The sequence below is a fragment of the Zea mays genome, chromosome 6 (assembly GCF_902167145.1).
Source record: "Zea mays cultivar B73 chromosome 6, Zm-B73-REFERENCE-NAM-5.0, whole genome shotgun sequence".
Lineage (NCBI taxonomy): Eukaryota > Viridiplantae > Streptophyta > Magnoliopsida > Poales > Poaceae > Zea > Zea mays.
In genome coordinates this window covers 123,366,775-123,394,196 of record NC_050101.1, presented here as the reverse complement: position 1 = coordinate 123,394,196, position 27,422 = coordinate 123,366,775, and the positions used below count along the sequence as shown (strand labels likewise).

Below are 27,422 nucleotides of genomic sequence, written 5' to 3'. Positions count from 1 at the left end.
TCCTTAATGCGATTCTGATCAGCTTGGTGTTGCATCTGAAGTTCTGTCACCTGATGCTCTAGTCCAATAACCTGTTCCGCTTGAACCTTTGTTTCCTCAAGTCGTTCTTGTGCCTGGGTACAAGCACTATTCTTGGCCATTTCCATCATCTTAAATGCTGCATAACTCCCAGTGTACATCTGCTGCCACTTTTGACGACTATGTCCTCGAGTAAGTTGCAACTCTAGCACGACCATCAAAACTCGAGCAGATGCCGATTCAACAGAATCCTGCCCAATAGGAATGCTTTCCATTAGTCGGGCCTGGTGATGATACACAAATGGGTCACTTAAGGCAACTGCAGGGAACAACCTCATAGATGTGGCTTGTACTTCTTCCCATTTCTGGTAACAAATGGTTGTTAGCACCTCTAAGGCAGCTACCTGAGCACCCTCCCAAGGAGTCATTCCTTCAGCATTGAACATCCAATATGGCCAAGATGGTTTTCTAGCACGTTCTGGAATACGCACTACTACCTCATACCATGGTTGTCCTCTAAGAACAGTGCGTGACCACTGGTACTTGGGTGCTTCGGTATATCCAACTTCTTGAAGTAGTCGCCACAGGACCACTGGAACACCAAAATCTCGTAGAAACTCTCCAACTCCTGTAGGAGCTTCTTGTTGATTCATCTATAAAGAAGGGCAACGGATACACTCTATTCACTAAAGATGTATGAACAAGGTAGATGAATCATATACTAAACTAGCTACATAGGGGGTTTAACTTAACGTTTGTATGACATGATGCATGTGTAATTACAGAATCAACCTTAGTTGATTCAACCTTCTATACATTGCACTCTTCCTATCTGGTCTTTAAGATAGACTCTTCAGAATACTTAGGTAAGAAGGGAAAAGATTTTATAGATAAGCCTTTAGAAAATCTTTTGAAGATGCCTAATAATATCTGCAGAGAAGGGCTACCCTCCGATACCAGCTGTGACGGAACCTCCCAAGTAATTAGGCCCACCTACAGTTGTCCTTGTCTAACCGACATCAGACACCCTGTAGATGTTCCTAAGTCACTTGACAAGTTCGGTATCTTTCCTTACCTTTCCAGGAACGTTTCACCCGTCTTGCAGACATTACAGAACATCAGAGATAAAGAAATGCGGAAGCGATTACATAACTTAAAGTTATTTAAAAAGTAAGCTCAAGTTGTTTATTACAGACCAGAAATATAAAACGAGTGCTGAGTAGTATTATTACACATACCAAGGGAGGCAAAAACTCCTCCCGATAAGTTTTTCATAAAAGTTCTATATGGAGGACCATGTCCTCCCGCATCTTCACTCTTGCTTTTCCTCATGGGGAACCACCTTGGTACAGAAGCAACAGAAATCTGCTACTTCCTCACCTAAAAACAACGAAGGGATAAACCCTAAGTATGGAATTACTCAGCAAGTCTTACCCGACTAAGGAAAGACTCTCAAGGGTATGCTGGATAAATAGGAATCAAGGAGAGGCTTTAGCAAGAATCAACTTAGATACTTTTGCAGAAATAGCTTACTAAAGTGAGTCCTTACTTTCAATATTTTAACACCAGATTAAATATTAATAGACTCTATTTGCATCTATTCTAATTTCATCATCTCTTCAATACAACATCATTTTTACCCATAATGTTCACATCCTGACTTAGGTTGTAGGTCAGTGACCAAGTCTTCATAACCGCGAAGGTACGGCGATCCGAATCGATTATACTCAGCTGAGGATCTCCAATCACACGACATATGTAGCACTTAACCCTTGCATATGTCAACCCGCCACCGGGGTTCTTAAGACCAGATCAGGTTCACGCAAACCGAGAGCATAGATACACCACCGTCCAACCTCTTGCCACGGAGGGTACACGCTACTCTCGCCACCGCTCCACGCCCATTTCGTGTTATCTTATTCTGGCCTTAGTCTGCCCGAGGCAAGGCTTACCCATGACGAGGCATGTGACCAGTTAAAGGGTCCTCGATCATCAAGCCTACATACGCATCCAATCCTTAATCAACCTGGGTAGAACATCACCTGTTCCTAACCCAAGTCTCAATTTAAGTATTTCCATCCCTAGGATTGTTTCTGTTCCTTAGGATGAAAAGAGCATCACATGGAACTTTGCAGTAAGATCCCACCATTGCTCCAAATGAAAATATTCTTGCAGGTAGAAGTCATCCTTTCTCGAGCTAGGCTAAGGACAACCTCTATCCACAAGATCTAAGCAAGGCTAAGCATTTTTGTAAATCATATTTTGATACTTCACAGAAGTATCTATAAAGGTATGGATATCAAGGAAAGCAATGCATCAAAGGGTTCCAAGCAACTCCTATGAACCTAATGCACATTTCACTCGACTTAAAGTGTGCGAAAATTATTTAAAAACACAAGGAAAGGGGTTGCATGCACCGGGGCTTGCCTTCGTTAGTAGGTGAGTCAGGCTCGGACCCGCAGATGTTGAAGTAGAGCCAAGTCCCTGCCTGAGATTCCAAAGGTGGTGGTGTCTTCTCTTTAGTCACTTCACTCTCTTCTTCGTTTTCTAAATATAACCATATAGGTATATATATAAGAATGAATGCCATGTAATGCTTATGAGAGTGCAAAGGTAATAAAGATTTATTATCTAAATCTTGAATATAACTTTCCTTCACGGAACTCCGAGAACTTAGGGTTTCCGGAGTCAGTAAAGGAGTTCAAAGGGCAGGGGTAGGGTTTTGGGTTCTAGTTATCAAACATGGTCTAAATCAAACCAAATTCTACCCATGGCTTTTAATTAATGTTTTAAGTTCATATAAAAAGTTTGGGAAATTTTGGACTTACCATTTATTTTCTAAAAATCCAGAACTAATGGTTTAAGCTAGTTTAAATGCCTCAAAATTCCTTATTTCCTCTAAAAATCATAAAACTATTTTTATTAAATTTTAGAGAAAATAAGAAGCCTAGGAAAATTGGTTTCACAATTTTAGGATTTTTCTATAATTTTCTACATATTTCTAAAGTTCTACTGAAAAAAGAAAAGGGAAAACTCTAAACAATACTGGGCTCAAACAGGCCTGCGTCGGCCCAGTAAGGGCAGAAGCGCGCCCATGCGCGCGTCCGCGCTGGCGATTTTGCATATAAGTCCTTATGGGTGTAAAAATCAGAAGAAAGGTCCTCGGCTGATTTTTCAGTGTCACTGACATATCTCACTCAGCCCCTCTAAGTTTTGTGTCTTTCAAATTTGGATCCCGGACTCAGAGCGGCGGCGAGGACGAACACCTCCCCAGCTGCGCCGCGGCCGAGGAAGGCCCGAGCACCAGTTGATGCCCGCCTCGCTAAACCCTACCCTAATCCGAGCCCCCATGGGTGTTAATCGGGCTCGCGAGCTTAGGGAAAATCTTGATCACGCGCATGGCGGATTAAGCGGCGTCGAGCCTGCGTTCCCACAAAACGGTGGCCGCTATGGTCGAACGGCTGCCAGGATGAGCTTTACGGGTATACAGGGCTACTAAAACAATGATTCAAAGGCGCAAAACCATACCAGGTTTGTCTGGCAACGGAGCACGGAGCAGAGTGTGTTCGGCGAGGTCCGATTAGGGGAAAACGGTGACGCGAAGATTTCTGGTGGACACAGGGGGTTACGTTGGGGCTATACGGCCGCAAAGGACCACTGATTCCCCGCGTACAACCAATTTGGAGAGTGGGGGAGGAGACACTACGAATTTTGGTTTTTACCCGAGCTCACAGAAGAACTGTGAGTACCTCGCCGCAGCTCCCAGCGCTATTTAAAGGCACGACGCCCTGGCTAACTATCCGCGGTCATGAAACACGTCGCCAACGCATGACGACCACGTAGTAAAGGAGCACAGTGAGGTAGAATTGAGATGCGAGTGACACGGCGGCGGAAATGATTGATGCGGTGGCCGCCGGTGAATCACTCCGGCCGATCTCGGGAGATAGCGCCACGTATGAGTCACCCCTTTCCCGGCGTTATCCACCCAATACCGTGCATGAATCCGGGCGGCGATCAACGACGGCGAGCTTAGCTGGCGGTCTGATCCATCGAGACTACTGTACCATGGGATATCTTCGTCAGTCGCCTGAACCGACCCCCTTCTACCGACTGTTTCCCTTGATTCTTGTGAATAACCGGGCAAGACTCCTTAATAAAGTTTGCTCTTGACTTAACAATCTTCAATCCATATACAGGACATTTGGGTCAAAACCGAGGGGATTCAACGATAGGGCGCATCAAACTTGCACTCATCTCACTGGAACCATATTTTATCCTTAGGTTCAATTTCAGTTTTCTGAAACTGTTCTGACATAGCAACTTGTAACAGGTTTTTCTCTAATTTTTATGTCCCAACACAAGAGGATATCTACATCAAAGTTGTTCTCCTATAATAGGTTAACAAAATTGATGTGGTGACCTAGGGCGAAAACCCTATATTTTGAAAGCTACAAGGCTCAAAAGTTGAGCCCATAAATCTGAATTTCAGACTTAGAACGAAATAGAGGTCAAGTGGTACCTTTTTGCAAATTGGTCCAAAACTTGGATTTGGCTTGTAAATCCACATATGAGTGACCCAAATGACTTAAGACACTTATTTAACTTGGTTTTTGCACTTTAGTCCAAAAGTGGACTAATTTTGCACATAGGCCCCTAGGGTTTGGATTTAGGGTTTTCCAGGGTTCCAATTAGGGTTTTTGGCATCCCAGGGGTATAAATGTGATTTAACTTTATTTTTGGGGACATTTTATAATTATTTCCCTAAAGCCTTTAGGTTTTCTCAACTTGGGTTAGGTTTTACCCCTTTAATCCCTATTTAGGGTTAAGCTTCTTATTCAGGGTTCTATTTGCAAAGTGCTATAACAATACAAATTGTTTGAAATTTTTGCCTAGTGAATGCACTCTAGGTGTGTCAAACATATGCAATGCCAATGCTTATGATGCCATGCTCATGTTTTAGTTATAGTAACACCAGGGATGTTACATGTTAGAGGGTCAGCTATACTTAGTAAATTTTGATAGAGCTGGACTCGACACTTGCTTAATTGCTAAGACTAACATGGGCTGGTTCTGGCATCGCCGACTAGCACATGTTGGGATGAAGAATCTTCATAAGCTTCTAAAGGGAGAGCACATTTTAGGATTAACCAATGTTCATTTTGAGAAAGACAGGATATGTAGCGCATGCCAAGCAGGAAAGCAAGTTGGTGCCCATCATCCACACAAGAACATCATGACGACCGACAGGCCACTGGAGCTCCTACACATGGACCTATTCGGACCGATCGCTTACATAAGCATCGGCGGGAGTAAGTACTGTCTTGTTATTGTGGATGATTATTCTCGCTTCACTTGGGTGTTCTTTTTGCAGGAAAATCTCACACCCAATAGACCTTAAAAGGATTCTTGAGATGGGCTCAAAATGAGTTCGGCTTGAGGATCAAGAAAATTAGAAGCGACAATGGGACGGAGTTCAAGAACTCACAAATCGAAGGCTTCCTTGAGGAGGAAGGCATCAAGCATGAGTTCTCTTCTCCCTACACCCCACAACAAAATGGTGTAGTGGAGAGGAAGAATAGAACTCTATTGGATATGGCAAGGACCATGCTTGATGAGTACATAACTTCGGATCGGTTTTGGGCCGAGGCGGTCAACACCGCCTGCTATGCCATCAACCGGTTGTATCTACACCGAATCCTCAAGAAGACATCGTACGAACTCCTTACCGGTAAAAAGCCCAATATTTCATATTTTAGAGTCTTTGGTAGCAAATGCTTTATTCTTGTTAAAAGAGGTAGAAAATCTAAATTTGCTCCTAAGACTGTAGAAGGCTTTTTACTAGGGTATGATTCAAACACAAGGGCATATAGAGTCTTTAACAAGTCCTCTGGATAAGTTGAAGTTTCTTGTGACGTTGTGTTTGATGAGACTAACGGCTCTCAAGTAGAGCAAGTTGATCTTGATGAGATAGGTGATGAAGAGGCTCCGTGCATCGCGCTAAGGAACATGTCCATTGGGGATGTGTGTCCTAAGGAATCCGAAGAGCCTCCAAATGCACAAGATCAACCATCCTCCTCCATGCAAGCATCTCCACCAACTCAAAATGAGGATGAAGCTCAAGTTGATGAAGTAGAAGATCAAGCAAATGAGCCACCTCAAGATGACGTCAATGATCAAGGGGGAGATGCAAATGATCAAGACAAGGAGGATGAAGAACAAAGGCCGCCACACCCAAGAGTCCACCAAGCAATCCAACGAGATCACCCCGTCGACACCATCCTCGGCGACATTCATAAGGGGGTAACCACTAGATCTCGTGTTGCACATTTTTGTGAGCATTACTCTTTTGTTTCCTCTATTGAGCCACACAGGATAGAGGAAGCACTTCAAGATTCGGATTGGGTGGTGGCGATGCAAGAGGAGCTCAACAACTTCACTAGGAATGAGGTATGACATTTAGTTCCACGTCCTAATCAAAATGTTGTAGGAACCAAATGGGTCTTCCGCAACAAGCAAGATGAGCATGGTGTGGTGACAAGGAACAAAGCTCGACTTGTGGCCAAGGGATACTCCCAAGTCGAAGGTCTGGATTTCGGTGAAACCTATGCACCCGTAGCTAGGCTTGAGTCAATTCGCATATTATTGGCCTATGCTACTTACCATGGCTTCAAGCTTTACCAAATGGACGTGAAGAGTGCCTTCCTCAATGGACCAATCAAGGAAGAGGTCTATGTTGAGCAACCTCCCGGCTTTGAAGATAATGAGTACCCTAACCATGTTTATAAACTCTCTAAGGCGCTTTATGGGCTCAAGCAAGCCCCAAGAGCATGGTATGAGTGCCTTAGAGATTTCTTTATCACTAATGGATTCAAAGTCGGAAAGGCCGATCCTACTTTATTCACTAAAACTCTTGAAAATGACTTGTTTGTATGCCAAATTTATGTTGATGATATTATATTTGGGTCTACTAACGAGTCTACATGTGAAGAATTTAGTAGGATCATGACACAAAAGTTCGAGATGTCTATGATGGGGGAGTTGAAGTATTTCTTAGGATTTCAAGTAAAGGAACTCCAAGAAGGCACCTTCCTAAGTCAAACGAAGTATACTCAAGATATTCTAAGCAAGTTTGGAATGAAGGATGCCAAACCCATCAAGACACCCATGGGAACCAATGGGCATCTCGACCTCGACGAGGGAGGTAAACCCGTCGATCAAAAGGTATACCGGTCGATGATAGGCTCTTTGCTATATTTATGTGCATCTCGACCGGATATTATGCTTTCCGTATGCATGTGTGCAAGATTCCAAGCCGACCCTAAGGAAGCTCACCTTACGACCGTAAAACGAATCTTGAGATATTTAGTTTATACTCCTAAGTTTGGGCTTTGGTATCCTAGGGGATCCACATTTGATTTAATTGGTTATTCGGATGCCGATTGGGTGGGGTGTAAAATCAATAGAAAGAGCACATCGGGGACTTGCCAGTTCTTGGGAAGATCCTTGGTGTCTTGGGCTTCAAAGAAGCAAAATTCTGTAGCTCTTTCTACCGCCGAGGCCGAGTACATTGCCGCAGGACACTGTTGCGCGTAACTACTTTGGATGAGACAAACCCTTAGGGACTATGGTTACAAATTAACCAAAGTTCCTCTTCTATGTGATAATGAGAGTGCAATCAAAATGGCGGACAATCCCGTCGAGCATAGCCGCACTAAACACATAGCCATTCGGTATCACTTTTTAAGGGATCACCAACAAAAGGGAGATATCGAGATTTCATACATTAATACTAAAGATCAATTAGCCAATATCTTTACCAAGCCTCTTGGTGAACAAACTTTTAACAAACTTAGGCATGAGCTAAATATTCTTGATTCTAGGAACTTCTTTTGTTAAAATTACACACATAGCTCTTTTATATACCTTTGATCATGTCTCTTTCATATGCTATGACTAATGTGTTTTCAAGTCTATTTCAAACCAAGTCATAGGTGTATTGAAAGGAAATTGCAGTCTTCGGCGAAGACAAAGGCTTCCACTCTGTAACTCATCCTTCGCCGTCGCTCCGAGCAACTCTCCATCTTTGGAGAAGAGATCACTCTGCTACTTTGGTATAATCTTCACTCATTCATTTATGACCAAAGGGGGAGAGAGAATTTCTAAGGGCTCTAATGACTCCGTTTTTGGCGATTCATGCCAAAGGGGGAGAAAGTATTAGCCCAAAGCAAAAGGACCGCACCACCACCTAATTTTAAAAAGAGTTTTTTTCAATTGGTATTATTCTCAAGTGATAAATTTCAATTGGTATCTTATTGTGTTCAAAAGGGGGAGAAAAGTAGTATTTCAAAATTGATATATCAAAACCCTCTTGAACACTAAGAGGAGGATTTCATTTAGGGGGAGTTTTGTTTAGTCAAAGGAAAAGCATTTGAAACAAGGGGTGAAAATTTTCAAATCTAGTGAATGCTTCTCAAAACTCTTATTCATTTACCTTTGACTACTTGCAAAAGACTTGGAAAAAGATTTACAAAAGAATTTGCAAAAACAAAACATGTGGTGCAAGCGTGGTCCAAAATGTTAAAAATGAAGAAACAATCCATGCATATCTTATAAGTATTTATATTGGCTCAATTACAAGCAACATTTGCACTTACATTATACAAACTAGTTCAATTATGCACTTCTATATTTGCTTTGGTTTGTGTTGGCATCAATCACCAAAAAGGGGGAGATTGAAAGAGAATTAGGCTTACACCTATTTCCTAAATGATTTTGGTGGTTGAATTGCCCAACACAAATAATTGGACTAACTAGTTTGCTCTAGTGTACAAGTTATACAGGTGCCAAAGGTTCACACTTAGCCAATAAAAAGACCAAGTATTGGGTTCAACAAAAGAGCGAAGGGATTACCGAAGTGTGCCCTGGACTGGCGCACCGGACTGTCCGGTGCACCACCGGACAGTGTCCGGTGCACCAGGGGACTTCACGCTGAACTCCTCACCTTCAGGAAAATCCAGAGGCGCTCCGCTATAATTCATCGGACTGTCCGGTGTACACCGGACAATGTTCGGTGCCCCAAGGAAGAGCGGCTCTGGAACTCGCCAGTCTCGGAAATTTGCTCCGCTATAATTCACCGGACTGTCCGGTGTACACCGGACTGTCCGGTGAGCCAGCGGAGCAACGGCTACTTCGCGCCAACGGTCACCTGCAGGCGCATTTAATGCGCGCCAGAAGCGCGCAGAAGTCAGGCACGCGCGCGCTGGCACACCGGACAATCTACAGTACCTGTCCGGTGTGCACCGGACAGCCAGGCGGGCCCAGAAGACAGAAACTCCAACGGTCGAATCCCAACGGCCTAGTGACGTGGCTGGCGCACCGGACATGTCCGGTGTGCACCGGACTGTCCGGTGCACCATACGACAGTCAGCCTCCACCAAACGACTAGTTTGGTGGTTGGGGCTATAAATACCCCCAACCACCCCACATTCAAGTCATCCAAGTTTTCCCACTTCAACTACTTACAAGAGCTCTAGCATTCAATTCTAGACACACCCAAGTGATCAAATTCTCTCCAAACTCCACACAACGCCCTAGTGATTAGTGAGAGAGATTTGCTTGTGTTCTTTCGAGCTCTTGTGCTTGGATTGCTTTCTTCTTTCTTTGATTCTTCATTGCGATCAAACTCACTTGTAATTGAGGCAAGAGACACCAATCTTGTGGTGGTCCTTGTGGGAACTTTGTGTTCCAAGCATTTGAGAAGAGAAAGCTCACTCGATCCAAGGGATCGTTTGAGAGAGGGAAAGGGTTGAAAGAGACCCGGTCTTTGTGACCACCTCAACGGGGAGTAGGTTTGCGAGAACCGAACCTTGGTAAAACAAATCCACGTGTTTCACTCCTTATTCGCTTGCGATTTGTTTTGCACCCTCTCTCGCGGACTCAATTATATTTCTAACGCTAACCCGGCTTGTAGTTGTGATTATTTTTGAGAATTTCAGTTTCGCTCTATTCACCCCATCTAGGCGACTTTCAGTTACGCATTTTGTCTGAAGTGATAACTAATTGTTTCCTATCTTCTGGCAAGGGTGTGTAGTCGATATCAGATTTTTGGGACCGTATTCGCGACTACTCGCGTGATCTGTTCGACACAGCGTTGCTTCGTCTACATCCTGTTCTTCGTCGTTTTCCCCGGGCGATGCGTGTTGTTGTTCGTCTTCTGACGACCGTTCGAGGGACTGCACTGCGTACAACTTAATGCATCGACTTAGTATGACTACATCGAACATACACACGAGATGTCTCGTGTGAATGGAGCCACTGATGCCTTGAGCATCGATCCCTCCGCAGGGTACATTCTGTTCTTCATATTTGTGCATGTTTTACTGTTGTTTACTGCTTATGCGAGTAGTTATACACACATGCACATACATCTCATCACATATATCACATTGTTTTTCTATATTAAATTAAAACTAAAAATGCCTAAATTTCTAACACAATGGTCATTGGATTTAGGTGAGTAAGAGAGAGGCGGGTTATCCAACGATCTGAACTGTTGTTTTTTTATGGTGTGTTATGTGTGGCTGCAATTTGTTTGGTGGATTTAGAAGAGTTTATGAGTGTTGGGTGATTTAGTTGGATGAGTTTTGCAAAGTTAAAACTGGTAAGTTAGGGGTATAGATGTAGCACATCAATATCCTTCTCATATGGCTAATAGTAGTATAGGAATATATTCTACATAAAACCATATTAGTTTAATTAATATAAATTATGATTGTTAGAATAGATTCAATTCTAAGGAAGTTTAGGATAAATCAGCATTACCGTGGAGGCATGTCTTTCGTACATCAAGGGCGTGTAAAGAGTACCTCTAACTGAGTTGAGTTGGTTAGGTGATTCTCGAGAGAGTGAATTTTTGGCTCGAGTTAAAAAAATCTACTCATATGTTCTACACCAAAAAAAACCCGATATGGGTGAGTCTTTTTTAGGTAAAATCTGATACTAATTTAGAAATGGTCATTCTGGTATGGGTGGGTCTTTCTTTTAGGTGACATTAAATAACTATTTTAGAAACGGTCATCCGAGATGTCCTTGTATGGATCGAAACTGCATGAACGCAGAGATGCTAGTGGCTAGAGTAAGCATTACACTGACTACAAGCAAGCTAAATGCTGACAGTAGATTTCGATTATGGACCACCCGATCTAACTCATCTAAAAGAATCTGGTCCGATCTGACCCGACCAATGCAATATGCGGGTTTAGACTGTATTTTTTGATCCGCATAATTTATAGGCCAGATATGGGTCATAATTTTTGAGCAAAATTTGATCCAAGCCGAAAAATTTCTGACCCGACACGTTAAATAGGGAGACACGGGTCAACCCAACACTAGGCACAAGTCGGCTACGAGCTGTGCTAAATGACCTATGATTTGACCTGACTCGACTCCGACTCGACCCGACGTTTGAATGGGTTTAGCTGATAAGAAGGAGAGAGAAGAGAAGCGGAATGTAAAACTTAGCTTAATTAGACACAAAAACCAAAAAAAAACTTTATAAAAAATACAAGTAGACCATTTAATTATTAATAATGAAGAGCTAACTGTTGTACATGCAGGCTAAGAGATTGAATGTAAAAATCATTAAGGTATGTGCAAACTAGATATTATGATACGGTTTTTCCGAGCATTAGATACACTTAAAAAACTTAGTAGGCCAACAACCGGGACCTTGCTCTAATCAACAGAGGGAGTATTCCACGACAGACTACACAATTGTGTAGCCAGCTTTGATTCCTCCCTGTTCGATCAGAGACAAGAGGCAGCGAAAAAACGCACTAAAATCCACGGTACCTTTTCGCAGTAGACCTTGGGTAGTTGGGGTGGCCGACTAGAACCAGTCTACCAGAGGCTTTGATCGACCAGTGACATATACATGCATGCAGTCGCTGCTGGTAGGTCCTCGGTGAACGATGAACCACGCGGTAGTGCCGGACGGCATGCATGCAGCTCCGTTGCCTTGGTTGGTTATTGGACGACAGACAGTAGCGGCCATGCCCATGCATGCACCATCATCGGCGCATCAAGCGCAAATCATGGCGCGGGATGGCATGGCGCGCGCCTCCGGCCGAGGGCCGACTGGCCGAGGCTGCAGAAAGGAGGGAGAGGTAGAGGAGCGGGCAGCGCGCGGCAGGCGCAGCGTTTCAGAGCGACGAAAGCTGAGCCCTTTTCTGAAAAGGCTCCGGCGCGGCAACCGCAGCAGGGCAGAAGCTAGGGCAGGAATTATTCATCAGCTCATCGCATCGCATTCGCATGCGCTGCGGAAAAGGGATAGAGAGAGAGAGAAAGAGAGAGTAGTAGTACTAGGGGCGGGCTGATGAACAATGGCCAATTGGGTGGGCGTGGTACTGCTAGTTCTGCTACGCGTCGCCATCATCACCGACCGATTCACCGCGCACACGCGCCAGCTGCGTCGGGCGTCGCGGCCTGCGCAGCGCCACCGCGTACAAAGCTGCTGCCGCCGGCGCCGGCGCCGCCGCCCCCCAAAGCCTGCAGCAGCGGTACATATGCAAAGGAGTTGTATCTTGTATGTGCGTGACAAACCATTGCCATGCATCCCCTACTTTCACTCACTGAAGCTCCAGCAGCCTACGGCAGTTGCGAGCGAGCAGCGCATACCAGGAACAATGCAAACCGAGAACTGACGGGACGGGAACAAAAAGCTGAATCTGGGCCAACTAGGAGAGGAGCGAACGGGCTTCCACGGCCCAGATCCGAGTAACATTGCCAATGAACGGACCTAAGGCACGTTCCTGTAGTGTAATGTAATGTAAAGGAAGGAGAGAGAGAGACGTATGAAAGAGCTGTTCGGCTGCCGGCGGCGACCGGCGACGGCGAGGACCGAGGCATTGGCGGCCAGCCATACTCTGTGTTGTCGTCCCGAACCACAAAAGCAATAATAAGGAGCTGTTTCTGTTTGGTTTCCATCTCCTAAGCTTTAATTTAGTTGACTAAATTTTAATCACTTTTAGTCTATAAACTACCAAACTGTATAACTAAATAAGGTCTCCTAAACAGAAATTCTAGAAACTTAAGTGTAACCCCTAAAATTTAAAGAGGATGACTAAAGGAACCAAATATCCCCTAAATATCACCGACGATCCAGCCAACCCCCATATATAGCCATGCATGGCCCTCCCTCCTATGTACTGTAGATGTATAGTCTGTAGCGTGCTGCCTTCTCCGCCGTTCTTGTGCGTTGCAACCGTGGCCGGCCGGACACTGCAGATTCCCTGCTGGCTCGGCTCGCTCTGGGAGGAAATGGTGCAGGCCGGGGGGAAATGCGAGGAAAGTGACGCGACGGCGACGCCTTGCATTGCTGCTGCTGCTGCCTGCTGCCACACTGCAGCTGATGCTTTGTGCGCGTGTGTTTCTGTGCGCGGGCGAATGTGAGGCCGGGTGAGGCGAGCAAATGGTCGCTGCCGCTCTTTATTGCACTCATGAGATCGATCGATCCCTAGGAACGAAAGGATTGATGCCCCTGCCTATTGCCGCCCGGGCGGACGGGCGGACGGGCTCGCCTCGGTGGCCACGCACACATGTGCTTGCCCTGCCGCCCGCTGCCACTGCCAGCACACACAGCAGGCCCTGCCTATCTTTTGGAAAGAGGAATGGCGCGCGCGCCAGTCGAGGGCGCCCAAAGCTCACAGCTCCTCCGCCGTGAGGTAATAATAGCTAGACAAAATATAGTTTAGTCACGAACTAATTTCGTTCTAACTACCAATTAGCTCATGTTAAGTCCTTGTAGTACAGATTCACCCTGCATGTTCGGTCAAAGTGTGGTCGTCATACGGACGCAGGTGAAGGAGGATAATGGATGAGGGAGCAGCAGCAAGCAGCTGAGCTGCTGCCGGCAGCCCTGCCATACTCGATGCGATAGCGATGCAATGCAACCATGCAGCTGAGGCGCCAACCGGGTCGACATGTGACGGCGCAGAGAACAACCGACAGCTCCAGAGCACGTTATTGGCCTCATCATATCCTGCAGCCAGCTGCTTGGTGGCGAGCTCTCCTTTTTCCACACACCCCCTCAAATTGCAGCTAATCATGTGCCCATGCCGGTGCGCGTGTGCACGTTGATGTTGCCACCGGGCCAGTCGATCTAGGGCCTTTTTTCCGATTGGGATGGCTGCCTGCTAATCAGTGCCAGGAGGCATATGGTATATGCTAGCTCAACGGATCATACTAGCTACTAGCATATGTAGAGATGGTCAAACGGGCCGCCCTACTCGACCCTGCTCGGGTCTGATCAAGCCCGTCCCGTTTTGGGCCCGGCCTGCTAAGCACGGTTAGAAAACCGGACCGGACCGTCTAAGGCCACGGGCTCGTTTTTCTGTCTGAGCCCGGTCCGCTCCGGCCTAAACTGGTCGGGCCGGTCCGTTAAGCGTGGAAAAACCGGGCCAAAACGGGCTAAACTAACGGTCTGGTAAGCACGGTTTAGTGCAAAAAAACGGGTTTGATGGGCTTAGAGGTAAACGGACCGTGCCGGGCTAGCCTGTCGTGTTTAGTTTCCTGTCCGAGACCGACCCGCTTATTCGTGCCGACACGGGCCGAGCCCGGATAAAAGTGGGCCGGATCGGGCTCGTACCGAGCAAAAAAAACGTGCTTCGTCCTTTATGTACATCTATAAGCATATGCAAGCGACATGTCTGTGAAAACATAGGATTTGCAATTTAGTGGGTCGTTCGCTTCGAATTAAAGCCGTCTGTTTGAACTGCTGCAGGTGCAGTCCATATAAACAAAAAAAAATAGAAGCAGTACCAGTTTTTGCTGGCTCTACCGTGACTCACGCCATGCTGGACCTCGAAAATACCCCAACTTTTTTCTACTCCAAATTTTACCGGCCCGTCTTATTAAAAAAATATAATTTATTTTTTGTTTAGCATATAATATACTTCTAAGTATGGTTTTGATTTTTTTTCATTTTTGCAAAAAAAGAGGACTTGGTCAAACTTGGTCCAAAAAAGTCGAACAGATTATAAATTGGTCCAAAAAATCAAGGATAATCCATTTTTCTTGGATCTGGTATCATTTATATCATACTAGTTTTGAAACTAAAATTCTTCACATAATGCTATATTTGAGTATTTTTGGGTGAAACTGGTATTACATGTTCTGTACTTTTGAAATTAAATTATAGGTTATGTACTTTTGAAATTAAAATTCTTCTCAAAATATTGTATATGAGTTTTGGGTTAAAATGATTTTTCCCTAAAAAGTTTTCTTAAAATTTTTAAAAACCATCTAAGTTTTATTGTTTGGGAAATATAATTTTGCCTTGCAATCCATTTCCCAAGATATATGCTCAGATGAAATCTAATTGTTGCGGCGAAGGCGAACACGCTACCCTTCGCTCTATGACTTCGCCTGCCCATTGTGTAGATGATCACATCCACAACGCGTCCGAACATGCCGAAGGCACCGACCAGACGGAGACCTGCGCGGTCACCTTCGCGGACGGGTTGCGAGACGAAGGCTTTGTCGGAGTCTACAGGTCTCTCACGTCATCACCGCCACGGGAGGCCCATGTGGGATTCGGCCCATTGTAATGGACCCCGTGAGGATAAGCGTGTTAAGGACCGTGTCTGTAATAGCATTACCGTAATGACTGCCTATAACTTCCCCTCGTGGAAATATTCTGGGGATAAACCAGGTACTCGAGGGCATAAACATCTTTGTCAAGGGACAGACGACCGCTCGAGTGCCTATAAATACCCCTGTACAGTGCCCGCAACGGTGACGAGGAAAACTTTTGGCATTCTATACTAAACCTTATAAACACACTTTCTGTTTGTCCGTTGGATTAACCTGGCCGGACGGAAAGTTTCCCAACACTAATTAATTTACTTTAACAGAGCGCACGCTCAAACTTAGGTTTAGATGTAAAATCAAATTTTAAAAGATTTCAAAATAAGCACATTTTTTTATATATGGATGCTAAAGATGATGTACACATGTATAAAGAATAAATCGACTTTAGTTGCCTTCCTTTAATTTCAATTTCGAGGGTCGTCATTAAGCATGGATATTAAACCTTCGGGACTAAAAGCTAATCAGTAGTTAACAAAAGAAAAATATGGTATGACTTTGAAAAAAAACAAGCAATGTGAATCAAACTCACAAGTCACAACCTAACCTACAGCTTAAAACACGGCAGACTATATCGATCCAACACACCACATATTCTTATATGATTATAATGTAAGATATAAATACTTTAAAATTTATGGTATGGCTGAGGCTACACTTAGCCACAATGGCTCCTCCGTCACTGAAGCTACTCGTGAAGTACTAGAGGATATTATGCCTAAACTGTTTGCCATTAATTAATACGCTGATCCATATATATGCGCACTTTCACAGTTAAAATAAATTTTGTATGAACACTTTACCAAGCGTGGAATTGTGAACGCTTGTAACATTCCGGGTGCTAATTAATAAGCAAAGGCCGGCGGCATTCCTTGTGTTACCTCGCAAACATTAGCAATTCTCATTCATGATTGCGCATGCATGCCATGTTAATTTGAACTTAAGTAGTCACGTCACGTCCGTAATGATGATGTTTAAGTGGCTTCACATAAGCTTTCTTAACATGGCACAAGCAAACAAGGATTGCGAGCTTAAATAACTCTGATTAACCCTTCTAACACAACTTTTTACTAGTAAGCCCAGCTTGTCGTCGCTCGTTCACGACCGATATCGGCAACCGCAAGTATATATGGAGTACGTATAGCAAGACGACCACGGCAGTCACACGAGGCATGTGCACCTACGTACGCCAGGCTAGGCTACCTCTACGACTAACATACGGCGACATCCGATCCATATCCACCCACACACGCACACTGGCCACAGCCAGCTATTTGCGTCACGGCACACATCGTCAGTTCAGGCGTTCAGCTATGTTACACTAAGGTGACAATAAACTCTAAATTTATTTACACTATAAAATTTAAGAATCAGACTCTATTTTTGTTCTAAATTAAAGTCCTAACGAATTACTAAGAAACATTTTTATCGCAAGCAAACGATTAGCACACCTCTGGTTACAGCGTGCGTACGTGCCAAGACGGATCTGGCGGCGGGCCACGGGGCGCCAGCTGCGGGAGACAACAAGGGCCGGGCCACCCCGTCCGCTCCTGCTGCGGTTGCTGCCGCCGCAGGAGTAGCCAGTACAGCTACAGCCAGCGCGCGCCTGCGCGTGGGCCGCTTTTATTGGTCCTCGTCCTCGATCCCCGGCTCCGGGCTAGCTCCCCGGCCGCTCCCGCCCGCGGCCAGGGCCAGGGCCAGCAAAAGGGACCCTGCTGACTGTGAGCCCTGCTGCTGTGGTGCACCACCGCACTTCTCGTCGTGTCTCCCGCTCTTGTCCGTTCGTCGGCGGGGCCATGCGTTGCATGGTTGGTTGGTGCACAGACGCAGCTGCCGCGCGCGCCCGCTCCTGCCAGTCGCCGCGGGGTTGGGAACCTACTGTTTCCGAACCGGTCATGGTCGTGATTTATAATAATGTAATGTAATGCGCTATGCGCGATTGCGATCTAGCCGGGACCGGGACCGGGACCGGGACCGGGGCCAGGACGTTGGTGAACTGGTGATCAGCTCTCTGCTGCGTAGCTGAGCGAATGGAATATATAGAATGTGCCAACAGGCAACACGCATGTCCTGTGTGTGTGTTTTGGTACTGTTGTTGGGTGTCACTATAGCCGTGTTTCGATCGTTTTCGGCAAACATGTAATTTTGGTGCCAACGCGGTTTCACTATAGCCGTGTTTTGGTACTGGCGTCTATAAGATTTTTGCCCTTGTGGGTATGTGAATGCACAATCTGGATTAAAAGTTGTGAGGGATGACATACGAGAATGGAGCGGCTGCATTTCACTTTCTGAGAGTGAAGTCGTTCCATTTTTGTATTTGTCGAGCAGAACGAAGCCGCTCTATTATTTTGTTTGGTTGAAGGACAGAATGGAGCAGAGCAAATTCGTTCTTTGTTTAGGTGGAGAGCCATATAAGTGTGGAGAAAAAGAGAGCGCTTGTCTTCGGTCGTTTTGATAGAGCAGGGACATTCCAATTATTTATGTTATATTCTCCAGAGGCTCCGCTCTCTTTCTTGGAAACCAAACATGTAGAAGATAGAAATAGTCGCTCCATTCTCTTCCACTCTTCAACTAAATACACCCACGGCTCTAGTCCGTAATAGCCTTGACACTCTTTATGTTCCCGAAATAATGTAACTATCACTTTTTGAGTAGTCAAACAGCTAAGTAGCTAGAGATATAAATGTTAATACTTTTTACTATAAGTTTGATCAAATATAAACTTGTGCAAATTTTATAGCTGTATATTTTTTTGGACCGAGGAGTGTTAGTTCGTTCCTAAGCGCTCCAAGGAAATGGGGACCTGAGACGGGACGGGTGAGGTGAGACACACAAGGATAATTTGGCTTAGGAAGGAATGAACCAGTAATCACCTAGCTTAGAGTAAATCTCTACTACTAATTATGTCAGTACTGTAGGCGTCCACACCCCGTGGTGCACGTTCTGCCGCGCGCACCCCACCCCGCATCCGCCCGCGGCCGAACCCTCCCCTGCATCCCGCCGGCAGCCCCGCATCCCGCAGCCGCGTTCCTTCCATCATCCGCCCGCAATCGCGCTCCTTCCATTCTCCGCCCTCGTCCCGCCGCCCTCCTTCCATTTTGAGCTTTGATGGTGCGGATCCCCAACGATCCCTTCCATCCTCGCGGATCCCGCGCTCCCTCCGCGCCCGCCTGTGGATTCCCGACCACGTCGATGGCTCCGCGATTAAGGGGATCCAAGGCCACCATAAACACGCTCCTCCCCCACGACGTCGATGGCGCGCGTGTTGAGGGCGTGGGGAGGAGGTGCACGACTGCCATCAACGCTCTCCTACACCCGGATCTGCGCACGTCCGCCCTGGACTTCCATGGACGGTTGTCCGCGCCCACCATCGGCTGACCATGGATCAGGCCCCAGCCGCGCAACGCCCTGGACTTCCATGGACGGCGCTGTGCCACATGGAAGGAGAATCTCCAAAATCGTCCGCGTCCGTGCCGTCCATGGAAGGAGAATCCGACGCTGCCCCGGATCTGCGTGCCCCAGCCTCCATGGAAGGGGAGCGTCCGCCGCCGCCCCAGCCTCCATGGAAGGAGAGCGTCCGCTGCCGCACCAGATCTGCGCGCCCCAGCCTCCATGGAAGGGGAGTGTCCGACGCTGCGGATCTGCGCGCAGACGTCCGCTAACCTCGCCCCATATCTACCTTGCCACCGACCGGATGAGCATACCCTTGTCAAGCCTCTTCGAACTAAACTCGACGAAGTTGTGGCTGTGACTGGTAGTGACGGGACAAACGATGCTCCTGCGATTCATGGGCTCGCAATGGGCATTGCTGGAACCGAGGTAATTTCAAGATTTCCCTTACATTGCTAAAAAATAAACTAGCCACTATTGTTGATACCTATATCAAACATCTTGGAATTAATATTTTATCTACATTTAATAGTGTGGTTTCTGCTCTTTCATTATGCTCTTACACGATATGTCAAATTAATTCACTGTTTACTCCCATTTTGATTTTTTTCACTCTAAACATATTTTTGAATGTGGCCAAAGACAGTGCTGATGTCATCATTATTGATGACAGCTTCTCCGCTATTGTTGTCATTGTTGCAAGATGGGGTCGATCAGTATACATCAACATTCAGAAGTTTGTGCAGTTTCAGCTCACTGTCAATGTGGTACATCTGGTATCCTGTATTAGTTTATGCTTTGAAAATCCTCATAGTACTTGAGCGTATTTTGAATGCCCTTTTGTTTATTTCATAAACCTACATCTCATCGTTTGTATTCATGCTGATTCAGGGAGTGCTCCTCTTACTGTTGTTCAATTGCTCTGGGTCAACATGATCATGGATACACTGGGTGCACTGGCGTTGGCTAGAGAATCTGTCCCCAACCCCAAACGATGAACTGATGAAGAGAACACCTGTTGGAAGGAAAGGGAACTTCATCAGTAACGTTACGTGGAGAAACACCCTGGGACAGGACTTCTACCAGTTCCTCGAAACATCCCATGTATATTGGATTGGTTTGAAAAAATTAACTTGAATACATAGGGAAAGTGGCTATTTGGAATCAAGGGCGATAACTCTGATCTACTCTTGAACACACTGATCTTCACTGCTTCGTATTCTGCCAGGTAAGTCCAAGCTAACAAGCTAAGTGCCGATGAGTTTGTATCCGGGTTTGTACTGCTTCTACAGTATTTTCGTCTTTATGGATTGTAGCTGTAACAGTCTAAACAACTGATTTTAATCTGAAGCGAACAACCAGGATTCTAGCTCTTTCAATCCTTTCAATTACCCTTAGTGTGATCGATGCAGGATCCTTATGAATCTTGAACTTCTTTACGCTCGTATGAAATCAAGCAGTCTTCCTGTTTCTTTCTGATATAGCTTAAAGAAAAACAAAAGAAGGATATCTAAGTTTTGACCAGGAATCTGCTGCAATCCAAGTGCCAGCGTCAGTATTCCAAAGAAATGTGATGTACTCCCCGTTCCAAAATAAGCGAAGACTTTTAATTTAAATCAAATATACAAAAAATATAGTGTGTAATATTTAATCATTAATTCTATGTTCATAATAAATTTATTTGAACAAATAAACGTTGCTAATTTTTTCTATAAAATTAATTATCCTAAAATAAAATAAAATAGCTAACATGGATACAATGAGAACACTTGCCTTAAGATATAGGAACTACTACTAGCACCGTAGAGGCCCGCCAGTTAGGTTACATTGTTTTGGCATCATAGGCTTATCTTGATACTAGAGCAAGTATTATAAGAATACAATAACAACACTTGCCTTATGATATAGGCACTGCTACTAGAGGTTTACATCCTAAACATATCTTGATATTGTAACAAGCATTATAAGATTGTGTAAGTAATCTATAAAAGCTGCTTATATCATTTTTTTGGTTGAGTTGAAGTAGAGATAAGAGAAACATCAGATACACATATTTTAAGAAACTTTGTGAGAGAAACAGGTGGAGGTGGATTTAGTATTGCTGAGTTTAGTTTGTGCCTTACTCAAATTAAAATAAAATTTGTTCTACCTATTTAGTTGATTCATATAATAATTAATGTATTTGTTTTACACATGTGTTTAAATATAGGTATAAAAAATCAAAAGTTAAAACGACCAATATTGTAGGACTGAGGGAGTAGCTGTTAGTTAGCTGCATACAACCTACTGTTGATGACGTATTATTAACATGCTCTCAAAAAAACGACATCGTCATTGAGCTGGTGGCTCACTTCCATCGCCACTAGATAAGCATACCCTTGTCAAGCATCTTCGAACTAAACTCGACGAAGTTGTGGCTGTGACTGGAAAGATCTTCGCCACTGGATAAGCATACCCTTGTCAAGCATCCCCAACCCCTTGCCAACGACCGGATGAGTAGAAACAACCCCACCATTGGCGACACCCACTCCCCTACAATCCGCTAACCTTCCATGTACAGCGTGGATCTGCAGTTTTCACCTATATCCTGTGCTGCTCACCTATGTTCTGGCGTCCCTAGGTGGCGAGAAGGTGACGAGGCGTGTCCAGCACGGTGAAGCATGTCGTCGATGCACATCAGTCTGGCACGGGCGAGAAGGACGCTCCGTTCGTTGTGGATGGCATCAAGATGGCTAATGTACGTGGGCCTAAATCCGATACTGCTCTTCTTCACCTATGTCATGTGCTTTGCATTTCATTTCATCTCACAGCTTTTCCTCTTCTTTGTGCTTTGATCTGTTGACATGCACATGTTCTCATCGTTTATTCATCTTGCTTGCAGATCACATCACTTATTTGTCTGATGACATTGTATTTTTTGTTTGTTTCCATCTTGTATTAGATTGAATGGAATGGAGGCTCGGATACTATGGATGAAATTCTTGTTAGGATATAACAACTGGAAGAAGCAGCAGTAAAGCGTGAGCGAGCTATGGTGTACGCGTTCAACCATCAGGTTTATACTTACTAATTCGGATGTTGTAACTCATTTCGTTGTAGAAATCCACTAAGATTCAAATTATAAATGTGCTGAAAAATGAATAAATACCTGCAGATCACACCAACAGATTCATCTTGCTTGCAGATCACATCACTCATTTACCGTGTGTTTGTCTTATGGATACTTAGCATGCATATATAGATTCAAGCCAGGAACTGATGGTCTGCTAAATCTTTGTTTCATGTAAGGGGTGGAAGGTATCTTATTGTGTTTGAATTGTGTTGTTTAATGCTTCATTTTTGCTAGAGCATGGGGGCCACCTTTTGATTTCAATAATCAAGTAGAAGAGTTTGCATTTTCGCCTGTTTTACTTTCTTTTTACTGGAGGGATGCTTGTTCCACCAAATTCTTTCTTGGTGTAAAATTATAGGACCAAACAACATGTCACTCATCACCATTACTCAGCTGACCTGCCTGCTACAAGGTTAGTGAAAGGAGCAGTGTTATCCTATGTTCTGAATTGGTATAACCAATAGACATGATTTGTTCGTAATTTTGTTTTCCGAAAGTAAAATGTATGATTTGAATTCATGAAGTGACCAGGAGACATTATTTGTATTGTATATTGGCCATATATAACTCACGTTATCGAACTGATTTTTTGTTTCATGGTATGGCTGGGGTACTAATAAGTGAATGTGAGGTACTACTTATTAACATACTTGGATTGAGTTCCATGATTCTACTTTCTTTAGTGTTTTCAATGATTTGTGTGGCATAGGGTCATCTTTGAACTTAGTTCATATGTTTTGCCTTGTAGCCCGTTGAGCATTTAGCTCCATAATAATATTTGAAAGTTAGCATCATGGTAGTAGAACTATATTTGCTTTAAGTTCACATGCTTACTTCACATTCTCGACCCACGATATGTGACCCAATCCTCAATACAGAGTATTTGGTTTTGTGACGTGACATATTCTTAAACTAGCATTTCTTAAGATGGAGCTACTATTAACTCTGGAATCAATTGACCTAGAGTATTTTTGTTTTCCCATATGCAGCCATGCAGGCGCATCCGTTTTATGATTTTGAAGAACTGATTGAATCAGTCTTAGACGATTTTGTGTATTGATGGCCTTTTACCTACTTGCTATTTGGCCTCATATTTAGTTTATCGACCAGGTGTCAGTGTCACTGACAGACTATGAACTGAGATACATATGTTTTTAATTTAGTAATTTTGAGATAAGTTACGTTCGATTATAGTTGTTTGACTTGGGAGGTGAGGTCCGGCTCAATTGAACATGTTTCAACAGTTATCTCATTAAAGCAAGGTTTATCAATGTGATATATAGAAACCGTTGCAACGCACGGGCCCCTAACTAGTCCCGGAAGAAGGATCATCATATGCATGGCTGAACATTGGGCAATGGCTGCTGTGTCCATGTCGATCTCTCTTCCATCTTTTGCCGTGGCCGCGTCGAACCCTAACAAAATCCAAAGCCTCTCTTCCATGGATTCCCCGCCATCGTCGTCGTCTCTGTTGATGCGATTGGTCACACCAAAACGAACTTTGGAGAGTGAATTTGTTTCAGATGCCATGAAATCGAACTCTGTGCTTGCAATATATAGAATGTGAAGGAGCCAGAGAAGGCTATAATAACGCAAACCGAAGAAAACGCAAACGATAAGTCAAGAGAAGCGCAGATTAAAAACAGGAGCGACGCCTTAGCGGACCAGTGCATGCACAGCACAAGCCTCCGAGAAGACCTACGAGTCGTCGTCGCTGGGGCTCATGCTGTCTTGTCGCTCGCCGCCGCCACGCTGCTGCTGCTGACTAGAGCCGCCTTCCGCTCCGTTCTGCGCCGCCGGCGCAGCCACCGTGACGGCATGCGCCCGGTACGCGTTGAGCGCGGCGAGGACCCCCATGTGGCCCTCGCCTCCGCTGCTGCTGCCGCCATTTTCGTGGCCGATCCCGAGCTGCTGCCCACCGGGTATCAGCGCCATCGGGGCGGGGAAATTCATGAAATGTAGCCCACTCGGCACGCCGCGGTACACGGGCGCCGCGCCGCCGTCGCCGCTTCCTGGTTGCGGCGGGAACGTCCAGATCGACTCGTTGTTGCTGCTGCCGCCTCCGCCAGCCGCTGCTGCGGCCTGAGCGTTGCTGCTCGGCACCATCCACACGGTTCCTGGCATTTGGCTCTGCGTGTACCCGGCCATCTGCTGCTGGTATTGCTGCTGCTGCTGCTGCATTTCTTGCTCCCACCGCCGTTTCTTCGACAGGTCGGAGTTGGCGGCAGCAGACGACGACGACGGTGATGACACGTCAAGGCCGACGCTGCCGGAGTGGAAGCTTAGCAGCAGCGGAGACGAAGTAGCAGATGGAGGACCCTCGGCGCCGCCGAACCCGAGGCCCACGACGCGCTCCCACGGGTCTCCCCGCGCGCCGCTGAAGCGTGGGCCGGGCAAACCGGCAGCACGGAGGTGCGCTGGGATGGAGAAGGAGGAGCCCGAGGAGCGGAGAGAAATGTTGAGCGAGGTGAAGTTGGCCGGGATGGTGCCGGTGCCCGTGGCCGCGATCACCGCGGGCTCCGCCTGCTGCAGCAGCCACTCGATTGTCTCGCCGTCCGTCCTGTGCCCCAGCTCCCTCGTCAGCTGGAACACCCGAGCTGCGCAGATTGCCGGCATCCGGATGCGCCGCCCGCGCCCGTCCACCTTCGTGTGCCGGTCCTTGCTCGATGTGCGTTTCGGCGGCGCCACCTTCTTCATCTGCATCTCTCCCGACCCATTAGCCCCAGCACCCACAGCAGCTGCTGGGGACGTGGAGCAAGGCTGTTCCTCCTTCTTCTCCAGAAGCTGCAAAGGGAAGTTGGGGCGGCGACCTCCGCCGGCATCTCCGGTGGCGTCCATAGCCGATTAGACCATGGTATAAATACACACAAAGATGTGTTTTTTTCCTGTTCAGGGAGCTGGAGGAATATCGGTCCTAGGAATGGATTTGCTGACCCACGAACTGTTCTTGTGGGTCTGCTAACCTGATTTGGTGTGATGACGTGGGGCAGTACGCAGTAGAGGTTCGGCAGCGCCGTCGAGTCGACGGCGGCGTTAGAGCTAGTGAGAGCGAAAGAGTGAGGTCAAGGAAGCGAGGGCTTGCGCTTGTGGTGCTTGCCGTCGGAGGCAAAAAAAATTTGAGAGAGAGAGGGAGGGAAGGAGGTGTGTCTGCGGTGATCGACACTATTTTATGGAGTTCTGGTTGGGTTTGTCGACAAATCTAGTGCGTTGCAGCGAGGACGATGGCCGGAGGAAGGAGAAGAGAGGAGCATATGATAGGAGAGTGGGGGGAGAGAGAGGGAGCGAGAGAGAGAACATCAAGACAGGAGACGATGGTGTACTTTGTCGGGATTGGAGGATAGAGATCACGACGCATTAAAGGTGCGCTGGGAGATAAGAGGAGAGCAAAGGGGTTGAGGAATGAGGACTGATGAGGATAAGGCCGAAATGCAAACTAGAGTAGACACACACTTAGCTCTCTTGATGTTAAGGAAAGCAAAGTTGCTTGAGGCACTCTCGGAAAAATTCTACGATTTGAGATCACACACAATCTTCCTACTAGCAACTAGCGCTTACACACTACCGGAATCCGAGGCTTTTCCGAGTGTTGGCCTCTTTGCCGAGTGCCTTTTGTCGGTCACTCGGCAAAGACGGCTTTGCCGAGAGCCGCCCTCGGTAAAGTTAGGCTGTCGGCAAAGAGCCTCTTTACCGAGTGCTGGACACTCGGCACAGGACCCCACTCGGCAAAGACACGTTTGCCGAGTGTCAAACACTCGGCAAAGGGGGCGCTCGGCAAAGAGCCGTCAGCGGCCGTCCCAAAGCTGACGGCCGTCAGTCTTTGCCGAGAGCCAACGGTTGGCACTCAGCAAAGAGTCTTCTTTGCCGAGTGCCAAATATTAGGCACTCGGCAAAGGAGGCTTTGCCGAGTGTCATCTCTAGACACTCGGTAAAGTATATTTTTATTTTTTTTATTTTGTCTCCCAAACTTTTTGTGGTATGTTCCTACACTATGTAGACCTACATGTATCATTTGTGGACAATTATAATAGAGTTTCAATCGTTAGTAGATTTAGTTCGTTTATTTGAATTTCTTCGAAAAATTCAAATTTGAACTGCAGGTCACTCGAAACTTGGAAAACCGTGCATGAAAAAATGATATTCATGTTACTTAGCATAAGTTACGACCGATTCCAGAAGCGTACCGGAAACTTCGAGCAACATGCTCACTAAACATGGTCGTGAACTTGACATCCACATGTTTAAAAATTGTATAAAACACAAACAAAGTCAGAAAATCATGAAACTTGTCCACGTGTCATGATATCATATCTACAGGCTGTGATAAAAATTTTAGAATGTTTGGAGAAAGTTGTGATACACTATGTGTAGAAACCATAGAGGACTACACATGAAATCATAGAGTTTTAGTGAGCAACATGCTCACTACACATGATATCATATGATTTTCTGACTTTGTTTGTGTTTTATACAATTTTAAAACATGTGGATGGCAAGTTCATGACCATGTTTAGTGAGCATGTTGCTCGAAGTTTCCGGTACGCTTCTGGAATCGGTCGTAACTTATGCTAAGTAACATGAATATCATTTTTTCATGCACGGTTTTCCAAGTTTCGAGTGATCTGCAGTTCAAATCTGAATTTTCCGAAGAATTTCAAATAAACGAACTAAATCTACTAACGATTGAAAACTCTGTTATAATTGTCCATAAATGATACATGTAGGTCTACATAGTGTAGGAACATACCACAAAAAGTTTGGGAGACAAAATAAAAAAAATAAAAATATACTTTGCCGAGTGTCTAATGAAGACACTCGGCAAAGACAGCTTTGCCGAGTGTCTAATGAAGACACTCGGCAAAGACAGCTTTGCCGAGTGCCAACTGGGTGGCACTCGGCAAAGAATAGAGAAAGAGTCTTTGCTGAGTATTGCCCAGGGGACACTCGGCAAAGACAGCTTTGCCGAGTGTCAGCGATCTGGCACTCAGCAAAGCACGCGTACATACAACGACAACGCTTTCTTCCTCACTCTCTCACTCACTCTCAACCACCGCCGCCGTGCCCTCACCGTCGCCGCGCCCTCGCCGCCGCCGCCGTGCCCTCGCGCCCGCGCCGCCGCCGTGCCCTCGCGCCCGCGCCGCGCCGCCGCAGCCGCGCCCGCCGTCGCCACCGTGCCCGCCGTGCCCCTTGCTCGCCGTGCCTCTCGCCCACCGTTGTGCCCGCGCCCGCCGTACCCCTCACCCACCGCGCTCGCGCCGCC

At 45.9% G+C, this 27,422-nt stretch overlaps 1 protein-coding gene and 1 long non-coding RNA gene across 2 annotated transcripts; one reads left to right on the top strand and one right to left on the bottom strand.

Moving 5' to 3' along the window:
* The first annotated feature begins 19,595 nt into the window (after positions 1-19,595).
* On the top strand, positions 19,596-22,661 carry LOC103629933 (uncharacterized). Its single transcript, XR_002263186.1, has 3 exons — positions 19,596-20,281; positions 21,674-21,790; positions 21,995-22,661. It is a non-coding gene; the product is annotated as an uncharacterized lncRNA (long non-coding RNA).
* Positions 22,662-23,403: 742 nt separating this feature from the next.
* LOC100279595 (Transcription factor TCP14) lies at positions 23,404-25,333 on the bottom strand. The gene has a single exon (NM_001152592.1). It carries the CDS (start codon positions 25,001-25,003, stop codon positions 23,864-23,866), a length of 1,140 nt encoding a protein of 379 aa, NP_001146064.1. The 5' UTR covers positions 25,004-25,333; the 3' UTR covers positions 23,404-23,863.
* Positions 25,334-27,422: the final 2,089 nt, after the last annotated feature.

What these genes read in the sequence shown, in the direction of transcription:
- LOC100279595 (NM_001152592.1), bottom strand. Translation starts at nt 25,003, where the DNA reads ATGGACGCCACCGGAGATGCCGGCGGAGGTCGCCGCCCCAACTTCCCT.